Source organism: Leptonotus elevatus, chromosome 20 (genome assembly GCF_054856555.1).
Source record: "Leptonotus elevatus isolate MCC_2025b chromosome 20, RoL_Lele_1.0, whole genome shotgun sequence".
In the NCBI taxonomy this organism is placed as follows: Eukaryota; Metazoa; Chordata; class Actinopteri; order Syngnathiformes; family Syngnathidae; genus Leptonotus; species Leptonotus elevatus.
Genome location: NC_141258.1, coordinates 10,268,440 through 10,294,123, shown reverse-complemented (window position 1 = coordinate 10,294,123; position 25,684 = coordinate 10,268,440). Strand labels below are relative to the sequence as shown.

Genomic DNA, 25,684 nt, shown 5'->3' with positions numbered 1-25,684 from the left:
GATGCAAAATTCACATGACACTGAAGACTCAAATTCAGCCCGGACCTTTGCGTGTATGCACGTAGCTTACCTCTACATATCTGTTCTGCAGAGACGTCAGCAGAGCCCTCCCTGCAGGCCAAACAGCTGCAGCTGAAGAGAGCCCGACTTGCCGACGACCTCAACGACAAGCTCTCTCACAGACCTGGCCCCATCGAACTGGTGCACAAGAACATCCTGTCCGTCTGCGCTGATCAGCACTCGCCACCTGGTAACTACACCTCCATACATGTTTTGTTTAATGACAGAGCTTGATTGAGCAACTATGTCTAAACTTTTTCTTGTTTGTGTATGTATTTAACAATTGTTAACAACGCACTTACACAAGGCCAGCAACAAAGCAAACAAGAGCAACCAGAGAATGAACTGCCTTTGCCAAAGCGACATTGTTATGTCTTTCTGTTTACAGTATGACATTATAACTACTAAACTGATTTGTGGCGGGCTAGGGTGTGGTTGAAGGAAGAAACGACATTGCTGTGGGTTGAAAAAAGGTTCGGAGATAGGACATAAACACACAGTACTAAAAATATGACCATGTTCGAGGCTGCAAAAATTAAATCGAGGATGAATTATTGCATACGTTATGTGTCCATTTCAAGCATCTGCACTCAACATCCTTGTTGTAATGTGCTTAAATATTTCCTCAGATGTGTGTACCACTTCAACTAAATGTTACACAACACAAGAGAAATGTCACAATAGCTCTGTGAGAACACGGCGTCCTTGCTTTGCAACATGGTATATATTATATTAGGTGGGAATCTTTGAATGTCTCACGATTCGATTTGATTCCAATTTTTGGGTGTGTGATTCGATTCAGAATCGATTTTCGATTAATAAAGTTTTTTTTTCTTCTATATATATATAATTTGATTGACAATGATTTTTGCTTCAATTTATAGATGTTCAAGGAATCGTAATGATCTACTCCAGTCTGACTCACTAATGCTAATTAGTGCTCTACTCGCGGAACTTTTATCACTCAAAAGAACGGCTCCACACTGCAAAAAAAACACAACTTTTATTGGAATAACTTGATCGTGACTTTTTCCTTCTACTCGCTATTGTGGCTACAACTTAACAGTGTATCAGACCGCGTGGAACCACACAGCCCTCAGTGGCCAAACCAGGTACAACGTGAACAGCGCTCCCAATAAAGGCACACACAAACAAAGGGAAATAATTAAAATAAAATCGATTTTGGGACCGATTCTGAATCGTCCTCAATGAGAATCGATTTTTTGGGGGCACACCCCTAGTATATATGCTAGTGCCTATATGTCTTCTCTCTTTAAGCAATCTTGCGTCCCCATGCTTAGAGTTACTGTAAAAACGCACATGTAACGTTTATGTTTATGTTGGTGACACCGCTGGATGTTGTTGGTCTGTTACAGAATCTCCAAAGGGAGCTGGTGGAGAGAGCTCCTCGTTGGACGAAGACAGCAGTGATGCGCTGTCACCCGACCAGCTCGCCAATCACGACTCTCCTCTGAGTACTGCCCCGCAGCCATCGCCATCGCCCTCGGACGCGGTCGTCCAGAATGGAGACATGTCCCCTGCACAGGTTCTGTCAAAGAATCTTATGAAATCATTCATTTACAAAACATTTGTGAATGTTATCTAACAATATATCATGTTTCTGTTTAGTTTGTTATGCAGCCCGCTCCACAGCCTCCTCCTACTCCTGTGGCGAACGGGTCCAATTCACCCCCGCCCTTCAAAGTGGCAAACGGGACCATAGTAGCCTCCCGCTCACCCTTTGGGCAACACAAGGTGAATATGAATTATTCAGTAATGTTAATCTGTCTCAATCAATATGTGTTGGCCAAATCTAATTACCAGTTATTATCAGTCTCTTGCGCACACTGGTATGTAGGTTGTACCCACTAAATAAATAGCAAAAAAAAAAAAAACTAAGCTAAAAAACATTACACATACAATTTCGAGAGAAAACAAAAACTGCCAACCTAAAAATCCAGATCAGTGGAAAAGTCTACAGTAAACACGATTTTGGTTAGTCAAAAAGAAGAAGCTAAGAATATCTAATCGAATCAGGTAAATCAGCAAAAAAGCCACATCTTTGTTTATGTTGCAGTGAAAAAAAGTCACGTTTTATAGTCCATATTTATGCAACCATGTCTCCTCATTCTCAAATTTTCACAATTTCTGTCTGCAGTCTCACAGTAAGACAAGCTCTGACCGTCCTCCGCTGAGATCCAAGAAAGCAAAGGACAACAAACCCAAGGCAAGCAAGCTTGTTTCTCTCTTAAAAAGGCTAAAGAATGTTCTTTTCTTTCTCCCTAACTATCATCACCATGACCTACCTGCAGGTGAAGAAGCTGAAATATCACCAGTACATCCCTCCGGACCAGAAGGCGGACAAGGAGCGTCCGCCTCTGATGGACTCTTCCTACGCCAAACTCCTCCAGCAACAGCAGCTCTTCTTGCAACTGCAGATTCTCAACCAGCAACAGCAGCACTACAACTACCACACCATCCTGCCCGCACCTCCAAAGTGAGTGTCAAGCAACGCTGTTATCAACTTGATCATCTGGTGTTTTCTCTCACTCTTCAAGTCTCGAATCATGAAAGCTAAATTATGTCAGACAACCTCATGCTATGTGAGTAGACTCTACTTGTCAATGATCAGTGTCAGTCGACAAGTATTATTTATGACCAAGGTAGGTTCGAGTTTTTACAAGGCTGATAAGATTAGCAGGTTGCAAGCACTGGGTGTCATCATAATCTTGGTTTTGTGTTTGCCCCTCAGGCCAGCACCAGAGCAGCCCCTCCCGACGAACCCGAGCCCTTCCCCCACTCGCAATGTTCCCACGACCCCCACCACAACCCCGACAAGTGGAAATGCACGTCAGGGCCAAATTTCACTGGGAGGAGCCAAACCGACCACTTTGCCTGCCAACCTAGAAGAGTTCAAAGTAAATAGCAAAGTTTTCTACGTCACACTGAAGCCACACACACACACAAAAAAAAAGCCTTTTGTGTTGGTACATCATGTAATTTATTTATTATTGTAATCCCTTCATACTAAATTTGTGGCGCAAAAAACAAAAATGGTCAGACAAATATGTGCAATATGAATTCACAAGTATAACGGAACGTATGGTATTCCACAGGGTTTAATTCTGGGGCCTCTACTGTTTTCATTCTATCTGCTGCCACTGGGTTCCATCATATGGACTTAATAGCGAAAGTGCTCTGGAAATATAGAGTTCAATAATGGGAGTTAAGGGTCCTAACTGTATGAATTTCAATATCAATGAATTTCAATATCAAGTTGAGCAATATCTAGTCCAAGCACAACTTGCTATCTAGCAAAACTAAAGTAACACTTTCTTAAAGGAGAAGTCAACTAAAAAAAAATCTTGACAGTAATTTTTTTCTATGCAGCATCTCTAGTCTAAATACAGTTTTCTGGTTTATGTCATGTTAGTGGAATATGGGTTAAGCAACAAAATCCAGCAGTTTTTATCAGTAACAGGAGGCGGCCATTTTGCCATTTCTTGTTGAGTGAATATGACATCATAGTTGCTCGCGTATCAGGTAACAACCAATCACAGCTCATCTTCAGAAAACAGGTGAGCTGTGATGTCATCTTTAGCCGACAGCAAGTGGCAAAATGGCCGCCCCCCTGATATGGATAAAAACAGCTGGATTTTGCTGCATAACTCATATTCCACAAATGTAATATTAATCAGAATGTCATGTTTAGACAAGTGAGGTCACATACAGTATAGCATATTATTGTCAAGAAATGTTTATGGTTGACTTCCCTTTAAGCTGCAAGGAGATGGGAAATACAAGCACACAAGCTACACTGCCTGTTAATTTTGTTCACAAGTAAACCCTACAAGGTTAAGAACCACTGCTTTAAATGCTCCACTTTGTTGACTTTTTCACTTTTGAGTACCGCTTTCTTGTTCCAGGTCGCCGAGTTAAAACAGGAACTGAAGTTGCGAGGTCTGACGGTCTCGGGCACCAAAAACGATCTCATCGAGAGGCTCCGCAACTACCAAGAGCAAAACGGCGCCCCTGCGGCCTTCTTGAAAAACGGCGTAGTGCAACCCATCCATCAGGGCGCCGCCTGTGCAGCTAACACGGCTCCGGCCGCAGTCGCCGACCACCAACAGGCTGAAGGGGGGTTGAAGATGGCTCTGTCCCCGCTGGCTCGAGTTTTTCCTGGTCGAATCATGCGTTTTGGAAGCACCAGCTCCAGCCCGCCCGTGTCTCCTTCTCCATCTGAGCGCTCATTAGCAGGGCTGAGTCCAGATGAAACTAGCTGTAACGGAGACATGTTTGGGGAGATGGTGAGCATCGTACAAAATGTTTGTCTCTCAAGCGTTTCCAAAACACTTACTTATTTATTTTTTCTTCAGGTGAGCTCCCCCCTGACTCAACTCACCCTCCATCCCTCTCCTCAGCACCCGTCCAGCACCTCCCCTCTTTACCAACCGCTCAGCCAGCTCAAAGAAGAAGGCCAGAGCTCCTGCAGCCTCCACAGGTCCTCACCTGGCTCGGTTAAGCCCCTGGAGTCTTTCTCTGTTGTAGCCATGGACTCATCCTCCGTGGACAAAGACCAGATGCTGCAAGAGAAGGACAAACAGATTGAGGAGTTGACCCGGATGCTGAGGCAGAAGCAGAGGCTGGTGGAGACGCTCAGATCTCAGCTGGAACTGGGGAAGGTGGCAGGAGTGGCGGCATCGGAGCGGGAAGGAAGCGACAAGAGAACTTCAGATGTGAAACCTCAGACACTCATTAAAGCATCTGCCATCGAGCTCCCCGTGCTTCCCAACGGCCTGTTGAAGGTGAAGCAGGAAGCTGAGCCAGTTGAAGGTATGACGGGAGTCGTGGAGGAGGCCCAAAGCAAAAGAGTCATGCAGCCTATGCAGTGCTCCCAGGAGACTCTGCTCAGACTCCAGCAAATTAATCGGCTGCAAGTCCAACAAGCGGAGCAGCTGACGCATTCTCGCAAAGTTTCGGAGCCAAAGTCCAACCCTCCAAAACAGCCCGAGCACAAGAAGGAATCCCAAATCCTGCTCCAGCAGCAGCAGCAACTCCAGCAGCTCATCATTCAGCAGACGCAGCAGAAGCAGCTGCAGGCCCAGCAGAAACTGGCACAGCAGAACCTGCTGCAACAAGCTCAAGGGAAGAAGAACCAAACGCAGCACAAGAGCCCGGTTCAGCTGAAGCGGGTCCAGGTGCAGATCCACAACCAGACTGTGGCCACCCAGAAGCCTGCAGTCAACCAAAGCCAGCAGAGGAAGCAGCTGAAGGCTCAGCAACGGCAGCAGCAGCACAAGCAGCAGACGCCCACTGTCAGCACTCAGCAGGTGAGCATGCTGGGCCTGCATCATCACCAAGCATATTCAACAACAACATTATTAGTCATAAAAGGTACATCTACACAATCTATGGAGATGTATAAAAGGAGCCAAAAAAAATTCAAGTTACATCACCCCAGCGTTGTTTCAGGAAAAATCAAGTCAACTCAATTATTTCAAAATTGGTTCGTTCCTTCATTGTGGCCATTTTATCGTTGTAATGTCGTTTGGTGATGGGATAACTGCTCTCTACTGCATTATATGCACAATGCATGTATTTCAGTGTGCAGGTGTAATCTGACTTTTCAAGAAAAAAAATATCACACTGATGAGGCCTTGAAAAGTCAAGTATCACATATGATGTGTTCAGCGCCACACGGTTAAAAACACATAGTAAAAGAAATTGTGTGTTGGGGTGCTGGAGGAACTATTTAATGGCATATCATTTCATTTCAGTGGGGAACATTTATTTATTATGAATCCAATTAAACATGTGAGAAGGGGAAACTATTTTTTAAATAATTATATCGTGTCCATATATATACATATATAGTGAAATTCCGCTTTTTGTGAGATCACCGAGACGATATCCAAACAAGAAATAGGCTTGGCCAGTTATTTGATTGTCTTGTGCTTCTATTGGCTCAGTGGCGCAAAATATCATTGTTGTGAAAAATGCTGTGTTCAGCTGAAGCAGGTGAAAAGTCGTGTTTTTTGACAGAGGAGTTGAAAAATATGTTCTTGTATGACTGATTTCTGAATGATAACCACTGCAGTTAGAACATAGTTTTGTTCATGTGAGCAATAAGGAACTCAAACATGTTACATTCCTCTTCATCTGGCTATTAGCATGAAACTTAAACATAGGTGGCCAAAATAAGCCTACATAAAATGAAGCTGCACTAATAAATTAACCACCAGGGGGTGCTGGAGCTTCACAAATGAAAAATGACGATGGTATTGTGGCAATTTTAATATCACGACTTTGCCATTATCGTTACATCTCTACTTCCTGTACATCCAAATAAATGATGATGTTGTCTTTCCTATAGGTGGCGCCAGTTTTCATCAACCAACAGAACAGCACACAGATCCACACTCAAGCAATTTCGTTAGACCTCCTTAAGGCAGGCGGCACGCTGGTCACCGACACCAACGGCAACCACTATTTGATCGCCCTCACCAGTAACACGCCGGACGGTCAGAACCGAACACCCTCGCAGGCCAAAAGCAACGGGCGCGTCACGCTGCAGGTACAGAGCAAAAACTCGAGGTGCGAAGACACTTGCACGTCCTTCATGGCCTTTGTCCTTGTAGAGACTGCAGTCCACTCCAAACAAGCTGCCCGGCACTGACAGCCAATCACAAAAGCAGAAAGACAGCAAGGGGGTGAGTCAGCAAATCAAAAAGGTGCGACGACGATGACCAACCAGCAATCTTCTTTCCAATCAAATGATTGACACTTGCTGTTAATTACCTCCCCCAGGAAGAGAAAACAGAGTTGCACGTGGACACCAACGGCCTCCCGCCGGCCGTCTCGTGCGCCACCGCCCCCCCCAACCTGCAGCCTTTCTTCGACGACATGTCCAACAGCGAAAGCCAAAGCAACCCCATCTCCTCCTTCAAGGTACCGTCGGCACGGCCGCCGCTCGTCACGCTCGTCGCTATTTCCATCTCTTCCATTCTTCCTCACATTCATTGACTTTTTTCCTCTCCTCTTCATCACTCCATCTCGGCAGACAGAGCGGGTGTGCCCGCCTTATGACCGACACACTTTGTTTACTCCTCCCTCTCCCAAACCCAACACCTCTCTTCCTACACAGCGCTCCAAAGTACGTCTTCTGATTTGCCGTTTTTAGCTTCACTTTCGCACTTTGTTGCAGGACTTATGAGCACGTTTTCAGTTTTGAATACTTGTGTGTAGTTTTTACAAGTATTGGGTCATTTGTGTTTACAGGGGAATGGCGTCAATTGTCAGCAAATGGACGACCTTTTCGACATCCTGCTCAAAAGTGGAGGTACTTGGAGCGAGAGCTACTTTTAGAAAAGCAAAACAGCAGCAAGCTACTCATGTTTCACGACATTTATTTTATAGCCAAATTTTTGTTATTTGCCTTTACTTCAAACACAACAGTCGTCACAAAATGCATACATTGGCATATACATTTTTTTTTTTAATGTATAAAAACATTCTCTTTTAAATATTGCCATGATCCCAAAAACATATTTATACATTTATGTTTGGGGTTTTTTATGCTCGAGCATAGAGAAGGCTTTGATGCAGCCTCTGACCTTAAAGCAATGGTAGTTATTACAAAAAAACGGCCAGCAGGTGGCAGCAGAGTATAAGAGGTCAACCAGGGCCATGTTGCAAAAAAGCACTTTCCCCCAGTGTTTTAAACAGAGTCGTGAATTATGATGAAACTTAGCTATATTCTAATGCTAATGCTGCAAAACGGAAACAAATAGAAATATACTTTTTTCCCTGATGAAAGAAGAGACTCTAATCTTTCTTTTGGTAGGTTCCATGTTTTTATAGCAATAGAACACAATAATCTGTGGGCCTTGCAAAATCAGTAAAAAAATCTAGTAAAACAGCCGGGAGCGAAGGGGGTTGCTTCAGTGAAAATGGCTGGGAGTGAATGCGTTAATGCTAACGGCTAGCTGCTAGCCACTAACGTTGGAGATTTGTGCCGTGCATACAATGACGGCGTAATTAACTCGCGGTTTCTTAGCGTCCTGAATTAGCGATTGAATATGAGTTTGGGATAGCATTTTGATGTCAGTAAAAAGTACGATAAAGAAATCCTAAATGTTGAAAAGGGAAGTCAAGCTAGCCATTACGCCACGACGCTGCCCAACTTCAAAGTAAAAGTCTACTAAGGATATTAGCATTGCCGTCAGTGTATTATTTGGTCAACTTTATTTTCAAGTTAGTCTTAGCTATCTGTCCACGAGCTACTCAAACGACTCGTGAGCTACCGGTTGGAGAAGCGTGTACTAAGATGTTGTACGTGTAGAACACAAAATCTCGCATTTCACTCACAATTATTTTCATTGTTTTGGTACTTGTTTCCTCTTGTGTCCTCCAAAAGAAATCCCAGGTTTTAAGGCCAACCCGGACCCGTCGCTCGCCCCTCTACACTCCGACCCGCCCTCGCCCACTTCCCCGCCGTCCCCTCTCCACCTCTCCCCTCCCACCCCTGCCTCTCCCCTCATCGCCCCCCCGAGGGAGCCCTGCACGGGCGGAGCTCACCTGGAGGACTTCCTGCAGAGCTCCACGCTGCTCGGCGTGGAACCGAGCGGCGGCCTGACGCTCATCGACGACCTCCACAGCCAAATGCTGAGCACCGCCGGCATCCTGGACCACCCGCCCTCCCCCATGGACACGTCCGACTTGGGCTTCTCGCCCCACTCGGCCGGGCTGGACTTCGGCGACGCCGCTCTGGACAGCATGGATTGGCTGGACATCTCCATGGTGGGGAGCTCCGGCTCCAGCGGCGGGAACGGCGTGGGAGGAGGAGAAGGAGGCGGAGACGGGGGGACCAGTCTGACCCCTCTGGCTCCACACACACCGCCGAGTGTCTTCTCTGCTGACTTCCTGGACAGCACGGACCTGCAGCTGCACTTGGAGTTGTGCCTGTAGCCTCGGATGGCGGCGCGATGCGTTCAGGCTCCACCTTGAGACCTTCTCTATGCTGTCTCTTATCACTGCTGGGCTCTCTGGCACACACATGGAAAGCCGCTTTAAGTTTTTGTTCCGTATCATTGATACCTGCCTTAAGGTCCATGTACTTTGTGCAAAATTCTTACTATTGAGTACAAAGAGTTCACTAGTACATGGATCATACACTGGATATCAAAGATAGTGATTAAATCCTCAACCGGCTTCCCATCCACTCACACGTACACACAGCCTTTCTGTTACTGGCTTTCTTATGCACTATGAGGTGGGCTTCAACTAATCTTTATAGTATTGCAATGAGGATCCATCAACAGGTGTGTACTATTTTTCGTGCTCACCTGCTGAAAGTGAATCCGTCATTTCAAGGTAACGGTTACCCATCAATCCACGATCACATGAAAGTGTGTGTGACGTGCAAGTGTGTCAGTGCCTCCTAAACTTTGCACTTAAGTCGGTTTGGTTTCACGGGGCGTTCAGGTTAGCAGACGAATGTTGGGCGAAGCCACCTTTTGCGTTACGTGACTGATCAGCTGAGGTGTTGGCGATCACCTTAGCATCCTGATGCCCACCCACACGAGTAAAAAAAAACAAAAAAAAACACGCACAACCGTCATTGGTTGTCAGTTGCTGTTGAAATGAAACCTTATCAGTGGCGACAGTTGAAAAAGAAGCCTCGTTAGAGGTTGCGCATTATTGGTAACGTTATGGTAGACCACTATGTATTGCTGTATATGGGGTGTATATTATCAATTGTTCATATGGCTATTTTTTCTTTGTTGGTTGTTTAGTGGAGCTAGCCAGCTGGGGGAAATAGGGTGAGGGCGCGGGGCCTCCAAAAACTTGGACTTTGTCTTTCTTTTTTTCTTTTTTTTAAGAATAAACAAAAACGTTATGAAAACAATTGTCTGCATCATTATGCACTTTATTCTGGCACACCAAGCATTTACTTTATCAAGAGCCCTGTAATATATTAGTTTTAACATTGTTTTACTTAAAATGAGTGAATTAAAATGTTTTTCCACTCATTCATTTACCTAATAAAATTGTTATAAATTCTGAAGTGAAACATGGTCAAATGGAAGAACTGTGAAAAGCAAATTTGCATAACAATTTTTTTTTTAAATAATGGTTACTTAAATAACAAATATATTAAATAACCCACCCATTGTACTCATCTGTCCCTTGTAATTAAAAAATAATAATAATCAAATGTTACCTTTCAGCACAAAAGCTTGTTAACGACAGAACCTGTTAATCTCAGCTAACGCAGTAGTGAGTTCATTTTTACAGTAAATGGCGACACCTGTGAATCGCCACAAGGGGACGCCATTGTACATAAATTGCTTCAATCGAGCACGACAAAAGGACATAAATCATACAGCGGAGCGGACATACACAAGCAACACTTTAAAATTGTCTAAAATAAATTACGTATATATTAATTGTATAATCAAAACTTCAAATCTTCCATGTGTATCATATATTTTATAATTAGCATTTACGTTTACTGGAGGAGGCGAATAAATGCCAGGTAGCTCAATGGCACACGTGCACTCGTTTTTCATTTTTAGTGTAATTTGTTTTCCAGTTGTAACAGCACTTTAGCGGAGCTCGACGTTGAAAAAGCGACAAGTAAAATCCTGTCGTCAAAACCCTAGACATACTTTGCACACTACAATCGCTTGGTTTGAAGTATATAATCCTAATTTAGACTCGCTCTTCTGATGTGCTTTTGTTTTGAACGTTATAACCGGATGTAGTTTCCATGTGTAAATGTCGCTAATTACTAAACGCGTCACTTTACCGGTTAAATTGTTTATTTTTAAGGTTACGAATCAAACTGGTGGTTCTCCTGAGTCATTCTATGCACGGAATTGCCCATTCAACTTCTCATTTTGGTTGTAAGAGTAAGAAATGAACTATACTGTATTTGTTATTCATCAAACACGTCATTAAGTACGCCTTTTAACGAAATATGCTGGTTACATTTTGAGATGGGTATCTCATAATAGTGCCCGCTGCTGTCTACAACCACGATAAACATGTTGTATGGATATCTAAACTGACGGTTAGTTAAAACTGAGCATTATTTAAAAGTGATTGTAAAGAGAATATTTGATACGTTTCTTGTATTGGCGCTTAGATAATGCATTTTCCTCCAATTTGAATGGTGTTGGTTTCCTATTATATTCTGCAATTTTAATTAAACTCATATTGTGTTATCTTTCCCAGAGAACATGTACAGTACATTCATGTGAATTTGTGATGATGGATGAGACGTTAAATTGGATCATTGGTCCCATGTGGTGCCTCACTTTCATCTGATGGAAAGAGAATAAGGTTTGTGTCCTAGAGATTTTTACATTTTATTTAACTCCTTTTTATTTAATTTTATTAATATGATGGATATTATTAGGGTCACCCTGAAAAAAAAAGAATGACACTACAAGATTAAAATCGTAATTAATCAACATGTTTCTCTGCCATAGTTTTAAGTTGTAATATGACCATTCACCACTAGATGTCAGACATCGCTTAAAGTTGCACTTGCACTGTTTTATACTGCCCTATACTACACTGTGAGTAAACCTAGTAATTTGTTTTTTTTTTAATGACATGCAGGAAAAACAAAGTACCTGAATAATGTAACAATTTTGAGTCCGTTTCTTTCTTTTTTTTTTGTTAAAAATATACAAAATGAGTTCTTGCATTTAAGGTTTGCCGTTGAGCAATTTAGCCAGCCTTTTCTCAAGTGACCTCTATATGTACAGTATATACCACAAAACTGAGAGAGCTTTGCATGTCTTATTTGACTTTCACTAGCTGCTCCCAGTCCCTGGAGCACCAGCCGACTTTTCCCTCATCTCCTCTCAAAGACACACATGATCCCATGGTATAGCTCTCATGTCGATTCTCAACACACGACACGCACACGTGCCAAAGCAACTCCCCAACGCAGCGTCACGACCCCCTATAGCGAACAGATAAAAATCCCAAAGCCCTGCCAGCTAATGAAGAGCGCCGAGCTCCAAAGTGCCGCGGGGCGAGGAGGGCTGAAGCTCTCATCTCCATCCTTCATCCCACCGACACGCGTCCACCACCGCCGCGGCCAGCGTATCGTCTTTAATCATACACATAGCAGTCATTTGCAGCATGTCAAACGTGTGAGCGAAGTGTTAAAGGGAAGGTCCCAAGTGCTTACTTGAGGTTTGACCCCGGGCCCTTACTTTTATTCTTTTTTTCCCTTTTGTATAGATGAGGGGTTCCTAGAGTGTTAACTGCAGGCGTTATGTTTTAGCTAATATTTGATCATTTTTAACAGTCAGTTGACAGTTACCTCCTGTATAGTAAAAAAGTTAAAAGCAGTTGTAAAAGGACCCAATGGTAAAAAAAATAAAAAATTAAACGCTATGTGTTTCCCTTTGATCAAATATATCATCTTCCCATTCTTAGAAAATTCCCTCGTATGAGTTTATCCAAGAACAAGCACCGCAATTTGCCCAAAATGGCTGTTCTAAAAACAAAATGGCCGACTTCCTGTTGAATTTGTTGTGCGTCCTCCTATCATGGTAAACATGCCCACTGAATTTTGAGATGGATGGATGGTAAAACTGGTGTTGGAGGCTAATTTTTTCTAAACTTTCCAGCGGGTGCTACTGAATGAGTTGAGGCGGTTGTGATGGGGGAACCCTAAAATACGCACATATGCAAAAAAAAGTCCATCACGCCTCTTAATGGTACGTACATTATAATTTTTTTAATGTATGTTTGATTTTGGTTTTATACACGGTGCTATTTTTCTTTACTCGAACATAGAACAGCACAGATTCGCATTGGCTAACAGTGTTAGCTTCTAATAAGTGCCGCCAATAAAATGTTTGGTTAAGTTGTCGAGGTGAGTGCTTAGTTAACTTTCATTTCATTTAACATTTATTTAACCGGAAATATCCCATTGAGCTGGAAAACCTCTATTTAAAAAATGAATCAGTTAGCTTTCAGCGTTTATGTAGCATATTCCAAGTAAACAGCAAAGAAAACCAAAAAGTTTTTAGCCAACAACCCAATAGGGGACCAAAAGCAACAAATAATCTTTTGACCAAAGAAAACATCTTACAGTTAGTAATTAACTTCAAAGAAACATGATAAAAACAGTATCACTCATCCGAAAACATTTTACAGCAACATTCATACACACAATATTTCCATAATCCAACTCGGATACAAATGTTGCAGCAAGACGCTTCTTTACATAAAAAAAAAAAAAAAAACGATTTAGCTTCAGCTGCTTCACAAGATTTTCTATGATGTGGCTTGAAAGTTAGCGAGTCAGCAATTAAGACACCCAAGATTTTATACATCTGGACCAGCTCGATTTCGTTGAGAGTCGACACTGTGGGAATCATTTGAGGCAACTTTTTACAGTAAAAAAAAAAAAGAAGTTTATCCAAACACAATGTAAATTTGCAATCAGGCATATTTTGACCTAAGTCATTGAGAAATAACAAATAAGAGGGCGCCCAATACAGAACCCTGTGGCACCCCCTTATGGCAAGTAACAAATTCAGAGCACCTAATGGACTGGGACCTATTGCTGGATTCATTTGAAAACCAGGTAACTGCGTGCTCTGAAAATCGAGAATAACACAATCAAATTTTTTAAATATCATTGTCAACTGCCCTCACCTTAAAATAACAATAACATCTCAAAAGTCAAATTGAAATGATTATATTTTGGACGAATCACAGAATATGCTGGCAAACTCTCTCAATTACACATATAACAACAGAGTTTTAATGACATTGCACAGCAGCGCTCACCAGACAGATTTGCTTCAAATTTCAACTTTGCGATGAAAGATCTGCGGAGATGCTGTAAAGCCCGATGACGTGAATCTCACTGTTTCTTTTGGAATTGACATCACTTCATTCAGGCTACTCAAATAACACACTTTGCCTGTTTACTGAAGAGACTCTCGCTGTTTTCTTTTGAAGGTGAAGTTGGATCATTTCTGGGGAGCCGTCAGGTTTCGGCGTCGGGGGGTCCTGCGGCAACTGCGGAGCCTTTGATTGCAGAGGATGTGAAGGCTGACATTTGCACAGGCAAGAGAGGCTGCAGAGTGGCTGTTCAAGGGAGGGAGGGTGAGGACACACACAGACAAAACAGCAGTGAGACCTTTGTTCTCGCACCTGTGAGTGCGAGAGATGTGCTGCAGAGGAGAAACCTGCAGTTTAATGAGATCCCGTACAAGAATTATACATTTTCTGTCATTTTTGTTCAAACCGTAGACCCAAATGTCAGAAACGCTTTTGTGCCCAGGCCTAAGCAATAGCATTCACCATCTGGTGGCATATTGGTGTCAAGGAAGTACGTTGAAGTGAGTTCCTTTGCACATCAGGTCAACTTGTTTTAATATAGTGGTAAGCTTTTTCTCTTTTTTTTTTTGCAGGCCTGTACAAAAATAAACACTTGTGTCATCTTGCTTTTTTTTTTTTTGAGAAAGAAAATACAATTTATTTTACACGTGACTTATGACGTTATATAATCAAATTATCGAATCAAATTTGGGAGTTTTCGCAAAACGCTGTTGCCGTTCGCCAAATGTGATGTTGAAAATGGCAATGTTACGTCCATGCTACTAGCTAGTAACTTGTATTGCGTTGCACTTGCATTGATATCAGACATCAGCAGGAGGGGCAGCGATGAAGCGTTTTTAAAAATTTAAATAAAGAAGGTCACGTTTCAGGTTAATCAGCCCCTGTGGAATCATTTGGATGTGGAAAATGGGTTTGGCTGCGAAAGATGAAGCATGAATGCCAAGCGCACCTGCTTTGTGTGTGTGTGGGGGGTGGGGGGTGGCTCTTCCTGAGCACACACACGCACGCGGTGTCTTGGTGTGTGCGCGTGAGGGCTGCTGTGGCAAATGACTGATGTGAGCTCAGAGGAGCGATGAAGCTTCCAATGCAGCGTGACGTATTGTCAACTTGGCCTCAAACTTTTGTTCGCGTCGCGCACATCATGGAGCGCAAAAGTCTAAGGAATGCCGTGAAGACAGACAGCGTTAGAGTGGGGACATCACAAAAGTGCTCAGTTCCTGAAATACTATCACAACACTACCGGAATGCTCTCACACGCGCTACTGAATCGCTCTCACATTCTACTAAAATGCTTAAATACACACTACTGAAGCACACTCACACGACAGTGAAACGCTACTGAAATGCTCTCACACGTTACTGAAACCCTCTCACACACTATACAAATGCTCTAATACAAAGTAATAAAACACTTTCACACACTACTGAAATCTTCTCACAAGCGCTACTGAAATGCTCTCACTAACTACTCAATGGCTCTCATGCTCTACTAAAATGCTCCAAGACACACTCACCACTAAAATGGTCTAATGCAAACCAATGAAACACTCTCACACACTACTTAATCACTCATAATCTACTAAAATGTTCTTTACACACAAATGAAACACTCTCACACAATAGTGTAAAAGCACTACTGAAATGCTCTCACACTTATAGAAACACTCTCACACACTACCTAATTCCTCTTGCATTCTACTTAAGTTATCTCATAAGCACTACTGAAATGCTCCAATATTAATGAAACACTCACACACTACTGAAACACTCTTAAAAGCACTACTGAAATCTCACCACTAAAATGCTCTAATGCAAACAAATGAAACACTCACACACTACTGAAACACTCTCACAACACTACTAAAATGCTCTCACACACTACTGAATCACTCACAATCTACTAAAATGTTCTAATATACACAAATGAAACACTCTCACACAATAGTGTATAAGCACTACTGAAATGCTCTCACACTACCACAATTCTCTATTACAAAGTAGTGAAGCACTTCCACACTACTGAAACACTTTCATGAAGACAAAAAAAAATCAGAAGTTACCTTCCTGTTACTCAGTACTTGAGTATGTTTTTGCTCTCACACAATACTAAAATGTTCTAATACACACTAATAAAACTCGCACGCTACTGCAATGCTCTCACATGCTACTGAATAGCTCTCATGCACTACTAAAATGTTACAATATACACTACAGAAACGCTCTCACAACTTACGGAACACACTTACAAACTTCTAATATTCTATTATCTGCACAACTGAAATGCTCTAATACTAATAAAATACTCACACACGACTGAAACAATCTTAAAAGCACTACAGAATGCTTTCGCACCACTAAAATGCTTTAATACAAACTAATGAAACACTAACACACTACGCAAAGACTATCACTACTAAAATGCTCTCACACTCTACTGAATCACTCTCACAATCTACTAAAATGCTCTAATACACACTAATAAAACACTCTCATACGATAGTGAAACACTCGTACAAGCACTGAAATGCTCTCACAGGTACTGAACCCCTCTCACACACTACCAAAATGCTCTAATGCAAAGTAAAGAAACACTTCCACACATTATTGAAACCCTAACCAAATCCTCTTTAAACTATCAGAGGTCTAACCAAGAACGAGGTTTTGAGTGAAATTCTGTTATGTTTTGCCATATTTGCTCTCGTGTATCAATGCACAGAGGAGCGAGCGTGGCGGTGAGCAAGTAAACAACAATGTAGATGCGAGTATACTGTAAATCAGAGCAAAGTGCAGACAGCGTATATAAGCGCGAGCATGGAGGCGGCTCGGTTTGATTGACTGGAGAGAAGCACGAAATATGCAGGAGACCCAAGCGAAGTAGCAGCTCCTTATTCAAATCAACCACAGCGCCTGCCATTCAACTGGCTGCTGTTTTGCAATACACAACCGCAAGAGTTTCATTGTGAGGTGGCAGCACCTGAAATGTTGAAGAAATTATTTTAGCCATGTTATCATCCCCTTTCTGCATTTCTGTAGTTCATAAACACATTTACACTTTCTGGACACATACACAAAAAAAAAAACATCTACAGACAGAACATGTGCAAACCACTCACCCAATGTGAGAAAGGTTGACACTTTGAACTTTAAGAACGACAGGTCAGAAAAACCTCATCTGGATATAAAATCAATCCAACAATGGATTTTGTGTCTCCTCTTGTAATGTTTTGAATCTCACACACTTCATTGCAGCATCACAAATAAGCACAAATACATTGGGGGGGGGGGGGGGTGAAATCGGTCTGGGTTAATTGATCATCTATCAATCAATGGCTCATTGGAAATGTACTATAAGCCCTAAGTTCCCAAATATAGTTAGATAGTCGTATGAATATTTAGGTAGTAAAATAATGATGCAACTTGAGAGGCAATGGAGACAGAAAGAGGACAGGTGGACACAAAGGCAATCGGGGAATGAGATTCATTACGATTGTGTGCAGAAAAGGACGCCGGTGGCCATGTGCCTGAGCGAAGCTGGCCCAGAGGAGCTCGTTGTGGAAATGACTAAATGAAGCTGAATATTTGCATCTCCTTTCATTTTGTAAAAAGGTCAGCAATGACAGGGATGTCCAAAAGGACATTAGTATGGAAACACACCCGCACACACGCATTATTCTGATGACAGCACCGCAGTCTTTGCTTTGTGTTTGTAAATAAACATTTAAAAAGGGAAAAAGAAAAAAAAATTCTCCTTCATCCTCATTTGAATTGTTGTTGATGTTGACTGACAACGTCAAGTAGATAATCATTTAACTTTTTTTCTTGTTCTAGTTTGCCTCGTTGACGTGCATTTATATAATAAGTCTGCACACCCCTGTCAGGTTTTTGTGATATGAAAAGGAAAAATGATTTCGAAAACTTTTTCTACCATTAATGTTGCTCAATAGAACAAATAAACAACTGAGATACTGGGGTTGCATAAGTGTGCACACCCTTTTCTAACCTGATCAACACCAAATAAAGTTCAGCTGTTCTGGCTTAGCCGAAAAGTTCAACCTTTGTTTCATCTGACTATAACCATTCCATATCCCAAAATATTGGGTTTTGGGTTATTCTTTTGACCCAACTTTTTGGTTTAAATGTGTAACCCAAAAAGTTTAATCTGACTCCCCCCAAAAAAGGGGCGGGGAGAGTGTTGTTTGGTTGGTTAACCAACTTTTTGGTTTACAAAGTAAATAAATAACCCAACACATTGGGTCAATCCTCCAAAAATGGGTTTTGTGAGCTATTCACTTGACCCAACTTTTTGGTTTAAATAAATAAACCAAAATGTTGGCTCTGTCCCTTTTTGACTCAATTAGGGTTATTTTTGACCCAAATTTGTGTTTTTCATGCACAACCCAAAAGTTGGGTCAGTCCCCAAAAAACTGAGTTGTTTGTTAATTTTTTAAATCGGTTGTTTGCTGGGTTATTCATTTGAGCCAATGTATTGGTTTAAAAAAATAAACCAAAACATTGAGTCTGTCCCTTTTTGACGGACTTTTGGTTATTTTTGACCCAACTGTATTTAGAGTGCAGAATTTGTGTCCGGTGAGTGTATTCATCCAGTTCCAATATCTAAAAACATGCTGATCACATGACCTGGAGTCAGCTTGGCGTACGAGGGGGTTCTGTTGTTTTTAATTCTATGCCATGATTCATCCCCTGTGGACACGAGTGACCTCTTTTGTCTTTGCTTTTCTAATTGGCAAATTGAGTGCAGTCAAATGGTCAGGCTGAACATCCGGGATCATTCGCCTAACTAACAGACTTTCATTACTCTGCACTCCATTTTCGCTCTCATTTGGCACCATTTGCTTTTTACTCTGTGGACGGCAAAAGTTCTCGAGATGGAATTACTTCACACTCCATGGAAACTCATTAAATGCATGTATATTGTCTACCATGAGCAAAATATCATGAAACATGGACAGCATAATGACAATCCAAACAAACTTATCTCAATGCCAGAACGAACGAACCTGGCACGTCTGTCAAATAAACCTCAGTGGCAATATTGTGTGTGGAAGCGCAGTCGAAACCAAACCTCGTGAAGGAATTTTAATTTGCAACGATCGTTTCCAGTTCCTTGGCGAACGCGCCCTTCATATTAAAATGTGCTCCAATGAACAAATGGGAGCATGCACGCAAACATTCCAAACTGAACAATATTAAGCGGATTTCATTAAAAAGCTACGACATGAGCAAAAAACGAGCCAAGTTGTAGCTTGTTTTGTTTGTTCCAACGATTGCTTCAAACCGGTCGCTGCACGAAGCGCCTTTCGTGATGCACGTCATGTGACATTGCGTCCTATAAGCAGTGACCAATAAGCTTTTCTTTGTTGCTCAATGGACTTCCTGTTGAAGTGTACGCTCATTCAATTTGTCCCGCAGGAGTTGACCCGCTAATTGCCTGACGCAACGCCACTGCACTCTCACACCAGCCGAGAGACACAGCTGTCAGCATGCGAGACACTCATCCTGCTCCGTGGATTGCTGCCAGTGGTAAATGTTTCTTTATGATGATGTTATTTCAAATGTCTAATGTCGGACATGTTGATGATCACTGGCTCTACTATGCTTTCATTGACATTTAATTGTTCAATATTCTATTATTTGAGCATAATAGGTGAGTAATTGACACCCCCACCGCCCTAAATGGTTTGTAATTGCTAAAGGTGGCACAGATGGCGGCAAAGCACTATTTTTATGAAAGTGGAGCTCCTCAACTTACTTAGTTCCTTGCTACCAAGATGTCACAATGGTAGCAAAGCACTACTGTTGTCTAGGGATGGGTGAGTACTGATACCAGGTATCGGTATTGGGCCAATACCAGCCTTATTTTTAGGTATCGGGTACTCGTGGAGGCTGCCGATACCAGACACTTTGGCAAATCATTATCTGCATCAGAAAGAAAGGTTTTGAGACAATGATTTGTCATTGTGTTAAATGCAATTTTATACATCAACAGTACTTGCTATCGGCGAGTACTCAAAGAGTGAATACTGGTATCGGTCTGAAGAAAAGTGGTATCGAACATCCCTACGGTTGTCAAAATGAAGTGCCTCTATTCACTCCAACATAGTTCCACGACACAAAGCTGGTGGCAAAATGATGCTTTTATTGTTTTGACCGAAGATCAAAAACAGTGAATAGTTATTATTTTCAGTCAATAACAGAAAATAAATTTCTGTTACAAAAGTGCCATTGTAGTTAAAGACAAACTGCATCCACCAGAGCTCCACTTGGCAAGTGACAATTCAGAAGGATTGGCTAATTAGCGATAGCTAACAAAATAAGCACTATTCCATCAAGTGTTATTAGTGGACACACACAAAGCTAAAATATGAATATTCATCAACTGTATGAATTATTCAAATTAAATATTCGACTCATTGGGGAGAGTGGGACCATGTGTAGGCGAACACGTTAATTGGAGCCCTACAGGCACTTTGGGAATAGACTTCGAGATATTTAGTTATTTAGACCACACACACACAGGTTTTTTTTTACTATCTTTGTGGGGCCATCTCATTGACATAATGCATTTCCTAGCCCCTTCCCCTAAACCCAAAAAAGATTGCCTACCCCTATTCCTTACCCTAACCTCAACCCTAAACTCTAAAACCAAGTCTTGACCCTCAAAAAAAGAGGTCTAAACTTGTGGGGCCCAGCAAAATGTCCCCACATGGACGGTTGGGCCCCACAAGTCTGTGAAATCCCGAAATGTTGGCCCCACTATGATACACACACACACACACACACACACACACAGTAATTATTTTTGCTATCCATTTAAAATAAAGTGAATTCTACTCCTCACATGGCTCCTTAATATCTATTATGCATTTGTTCTTTTTTACAACAAAGTTACAGATAGAAACATTTGCAGAGCTGACACGCCACAAGTAACCCAAAATGCAAATAGAGCACAGACTACTTTCAATTCCAGCATTTGTTGTCTATGTGCAAATCTAGAACTGATACTTTTATCTTATGTCAAGAAAGACTGCCTTAAAAATGAATAAAAAAAACCAAAAACAAAACAAGAAAGACTGCCTTGAAAATGAATTTAAAAAAAAAAACTCCATGGAAGTTGGTCAAAGTAAAATATATGACCAGATGATGGCGCTAAAATGAATGACGCACGTTTGCAAATCTATCACCAAAAAAATGACATTTGCATATTTCCACACAACGCATGTGTGCCCCATGTGACCACCTTCCTCTTTGGTCTCCAGCCAAACATTTCTCCTCCCCCACTTTCCTTTCTTTTCTTTTCTTTCTTCTCCTCCCCGCTGTCCTACATTTACGCTCATCTTTTCACTCTCTCCATTACACTCCCGCTCTCGTTTATGCACACACACACACACACACACACACCCGGCACGCAACACAACGTGGAGGAAGTGCGGAGTTTGCTTCTGGATGACGACACATAAAGGAGGAGGATTTTGGGAGAGGCGATTAGCGGAAAGCGAAGCAAAAAGGCCCTTGTCAATCTAGATTAGAATTTCATTAGAAATGTCCATGTGGTGGTTTAGAGGAAAAACCACAAAAAAAAAACCTCCTACAACTTGGCTCTACTGTGACATCATCCGCTCAAGTTGTGTGAGCGTTGGCAGACGTAGCCAAGCTGCAGTGCGACTCGGACGACCTGGACTCGAGCACACGCGCGTACACACCTGCAGCGCGGATATATGAGAATACAGGAATGATGCCAATAGGCAGAAGAGGAAAGGAAGGCTTGAGCGCACGCATGCATGAAAAGCGAGAACAGACGGGGACGGGCGCACCGAAAAAGGAGATGAGGAGCAGGAGTGACCACAGCAGATGTTGACTGTCCTCTGCACGTTTCACACTAAAACACACTCACAGACTCGAGACATTTGCAGAAATGGAACTCTGAGGGAATGCTGTCGCTGAGCTGCAGTGCCGAAGGAATTTACTTTACAATAACAAACTATTCAAATACAGTGTAATCAAGAGACCATGACAATCCAGATGCAGTAATATGAGTTGTTTTGTTTTATTCTTGCAGATGATAAAGATTCACGTCCACATTTTTTCCATTAGCATTAAGCTAGTGGACTTTCATTGGGCAAAGTTGCGTTTGTAGTTTGGTTAACTAGACAATGTGTAAATCTCTTTGTTTAGTTTTACTCGAAACGTCAAATGAGCGTGAAAATAAACCGCTTCCGGAATACTACTCTTTTTTTTTGGAAGAATTGTTTACTATCTGGCGAACTACTGCTCATAGGCTGAAACACCCCTAAAGTAAATTATATTTCCTTTTTTAATAATTAGAAAAATGTTAAAATCACACAGTACTACCACTCAATATAAACACATTATTATTATCATTAACATGCCTAATTTCCACTGTATTTAAGCATAGTTCACAGCTATGTTTTTCTAGCTAGGAAAAGCTAGCTAGTCAGAAAGTACCACTGTCTTTTTTTGAATTGCAGTGAGAGAAGCACACTTTTGTCATGCGCACAGTTTAATATTAAAGCTAAGGTGCTAAGCTAGCTACCTGACTGTAGTCCAAATATCACTGCAACTATTGTATCGTGTAAAATGTGAAGCTAAAGCTAAACGCCAGCAATTCAGGGAGTTTACATGAATATATCGGGATGTTCTACTTGTATGTGTTACTAACATATTTTGTAATAAAGTAACAGTTGTTTGATGGTTTAACATTAGCACAATAATGAGGCTAGCATAAATTAGCCTTGTTTGTGCTCATTTTAACACAGCAACAAGGCTAAATTCGATTAGCCCATCTAAAGTTTCCCATTGTATGTTACCATTAAGCTAATGGACATACTTTGGGCTAATGCTAATGGCAATCATGCTGCGTTGAAAGTTCTTTGGTTCTTTGGTGTCAAATAAACAGCTAGGAGAACACATCTGCACATCTTGCTATCTGCTGAACGAATCACTGCACAGAAAAAAAAATAAAAGGAAAAGGCTACATTGTTTAACAAATATAAGTTGTTTAAGGAAAATAAGTTGTGACTTACTTAAAAAAAATTATATAATTTTTATTCCCATATACTCAATAGGAATGTTTTGTCATTAAGAACAAAATTAATAATATAAATAAACAATGCCATTTTCATATTTATTTTCACCCGCAATCTCTACATTCTCTCTCTCTCTCTCTCTCTCTCTTTCTCTCTCTCTCTCTCTCTCTGGCACCGATGTGGTAAACAGAGGGAAGCTGGTTTGGTTCCTGAACTGTTGCAGCGCTTACCCCCCCCCCCCCCCCCCCCCCATAAACACACACATTCACTCACTCACACACACTCATGCATTGCACTTGGCACCTCTTAACCGGGTAGGACAGTTGTGTACTCACAGTTTACCAGAACTGACTGAGCGACAAGAGGAGCAGATAAAAAAAAAAGGAAAGAAGAAGAAGAGGAGGAGTGTGCGGTTCTCCCGGATCCCGCAGCCAGTCAACGATGGAGAACACATGAAAAGAGGGAAAAGGAAAGAGCTCGGGGGGGGAAAAGATGCTGCTGAGTAAAGTTTGCACGTGTTTCTAGAGGGGATTTGGACTTGAGAGGGAGGATTTCAGAAGACACCGAGGGAAAAGGTGAGAGCAAGGATTCAGAGTTTCGGCTTTATGGTGGCTCTTGAAGTTGTGACCAAATAAAAAGAGGGGATTGCAAACTCTTATTTGGAAGGTGAGTTTGTTCTCTAATTGGTTTGTTTTGATTGACCTTGATGAAAGATGACATATTGCTTTGACACATGAGATCATTTTGTACAAATACTAAAAGCCCCTTGAGTGTTGTGATGCTGTTGTTACTTGTTTAGAAGATGACACTTTCTTTTGAATTCTTTTGATGAGCTAAAATATAATTTGACGCCCTTTGTCAACTCTAATGTGTTTGGATTTTCTTGAAGAAGTCATTTTTTACCGCGACCCTTGTGAGGACAAGCGGTACAGAAAATGGATGGATGGAAGTCATTTTTTAATGTGTATACTTGGACTGAAATTGAACTCCTTTCCTCTTTTCCCTTTCTTGAACTCTCCTTCAGTTGAAGGCTGGACTTTGGGCCCCTGTCAGCAGGATGGCACCAATCCTTCCTCCCTCCTGCCACCTTTTCTTCTTTTTTTACCTCTCTTCCCTAATTACCCAGCCCACTGTCACTCAAGATCCGTCTGTCACCACGGTGACAGTCACCGAGGACAGCCCCGTCGTTGGCCCCTCCACGCTGGTCAACGAGACAACTCCCACCTACGCAGAGACGACCCAAAACCCCCTTCAAGACACTGGACTGTCCACCCCCTCCAGTGGCGGAGATGCCGACGACGAGGACGGCCCCCCAGTCGGCGGCACGCGTTGCCAGGGTTACTACGACGTGATGGGCCAGTGGGACCCGCCCTTCAACTGCAACGCCGGTGTCTTTTTATACTGCTGCGGTACCTGCTTCTATCGCTTTTGCTGCCAGTTCCGCCAACAGCGGCTGGACCAGCACATCTGCTCCAACTACGACACGCCCATCTGGGCCAACACGGGCAAGCCCGTGGCCACCATCACCGAGGGCCAGGAGGACCAGGAGAGAGACCGCACGCACCTCATCGTCTACATCATCTGCGGCGTGGTGGCCATCATGGTGCTGGTGGGCATTTTCACCAAACTGGGCTTGGAGAAAAGTCGCGGAGGAGGTGGGGCAACCGCGGCCACACATGTCGACCTCAACTCCAGGTAAGAGGCATGACAAAATGTGGAGTTGGCAAATCCGGGTCCAGGAAGTAAAAATCCTGCTTGGCTTTAGCCATACTTTTGGCTAAAGCTCCCCAGGAGTTTATTTAGCTCCTGGTTGAGTAGAAGCACCGGTGTCTAAGCCAAACAATGGCATAGTTTTTACTTTCTGGACCTGTATTTGACAAAATATTTGTGTGAGTGTGGGCAGCAGAGGTGTCAAATCCAGGACCAGGACTTTAGACAGTGGCTAAAGCTAATCTATGACCGGATTTAGCCACTGGCTTACTGTTTAGCCTAACTGTGGCAGGACTTTTTAACTTTCTGGACCTGGACTTGCAGCTTCTAGCAAGAATGGTAAATCTAAGTCCAGAAAGTAAAAACCCTGCCACAGTTTAGCTTAAGCCACTCGTGTAAGTGTAGAGCTTTAGCCACAAATGTAGCTAAAGCTCCCTGGGAGCTTGTTTACCTCCTGGTTGAGTAGAAGCACCTGTGTCTAAAGCCAAACTGTGGCACGGCTTTAACTTTCTGGACCTGTATTTGACAAAATGTTTGTGTGGGCAGCAGAGGTGTCAAATCCAGGACCAGAACTTAAGCCAGTGGCTAAAGCTAAACTCTGGCAGCGTTTAGCCACTGGCTAAAGCATAACTGTGGCAGAATTTTTTTACTTTCTGGACCAGGACTTGCCGCCTCCAGCAGAAATGGTAAATCCGCGTCCAGAAAGTAAAAACCCTGCCACAGTTTAGCTTTAGCCACACATGTAAGTGTGGTAGCTCATTTACGGGCCGGTTGAGTAGAAACACCTGTGGCTAAAGCCAAACTGCATCTTGGCTTTCTGGACCTGGATTTCCCATCTCTGGAGTGTTTCTCGCCGTCAGCATGCAACGACGAGTCTACTATACGTCCGTATACATGCATGCGTTTTTTTGGTTGGCAAGTTGGAAATGATTTTTTCCTTCCTAAGAGAAATTGAAACACACCGCTGA

General features: G+C 42.4%; 2 protein-coding genes across 12 annotated transcripts in view; both read left to right on the top strand.

The window, feature by feature from the left end:
* Positions 1-10,020, top strand: part of mrtfab (myocardin related transcription factor Ab) — a 34,161-nt gene extending 24,141 nt beyond the window's left edge. For 7 of the 9 annotated variants that reach the window (XM_086064007.1, XM_086064004.1, XM_086064003.1 and 4 more), the window contains 14 exons: positions 92-250; positions 1,437-1,606; positions 1,690-1,815; positions 2,219-2,287; positions 2,373-2,557; positions 2,813-2,978; positions 3,987-4,367; positions 4,437-5,390; positions 6,434-6,634; positions 6,699-6,791; positions 6,868-7,008; positions 7,121-7,213; positions 7,339-7,399; positions 8,477-10,020. In XM_086064007.1, the coding sequence (XP_085920133.1) occupies positions 92-250; positions 1,437-1,606; positions 1,690-1,815; positions 2,219-2,287; positions 2,373-2,557; positions 2,813-2,978; positions 3,987-4,367; positions 4,437-5,390; positions 6,434-6,634; positions 6,699-6,791; positions 6,868-7,008; positions 7,121-7,213; positions 7,339-7,399; positions 8,477-9,027 (3,350 nt within the window). In that variant the 3' untranslated portion in view covers positions 9,028-10,020. The remainder of the gene's footprint in view (positions 1-91; positions 251-1,436; positions 1,607-1,689; positions 1,816-2,218; positions 2,288-2,372; positions 2,558-2,812; positions 2,979-3,986; positions 4,368-4,436; positions 5,391-6,433; positions 6,635-6,698; positions 6,792-6,867; positions 7,009-7,120; positions 7,214-7,338; positions 7,400-8,476) is intronic. The other 2 variants (XM_086064009.1, XM_086064010.1) reach the window with 2 other exon arrangements.
* An 856-nt stretch (positions 10,021-10,876) lies between these two features.
* Positions 10,877-25,684, top strand: part of shisa8b (shisa family member 8b) — a 36,154-nt gene continuing 21,346 nt past the window's right edge. Inside the window, exons 1-5 of one of the 3 annotated variants that reach the window (XM_086063640.1) lie at positions 10,877-11,134; positions 11,299-11,406; positions 14,059-14,205; positions 19,372-19,482; positions 24,031-24,701. In XM_086063640.1, the coding sequence (XP_085919766.1) occupies positions 24,064-24,701 (638 nt within the window). In that variant the 5' untranslated portion in view covers positions 10,877-11,134; positions 11,299-11,406; positions 14,059-14,205; positions 19,372-19,482; positions 24,031-24,063. Of the gene's footprint in view, positions 11,135-11,298; positions 11,407-14,058; positions 14,206-19,371; positions 19,483-23,324; positions 23,673-24,030; positions 24,702-25,684 lie in introns of those variants that run through there. The other 2 variants (XM_086063641.1, XM_086063639.1) reach the window with 2 other exon arrangements.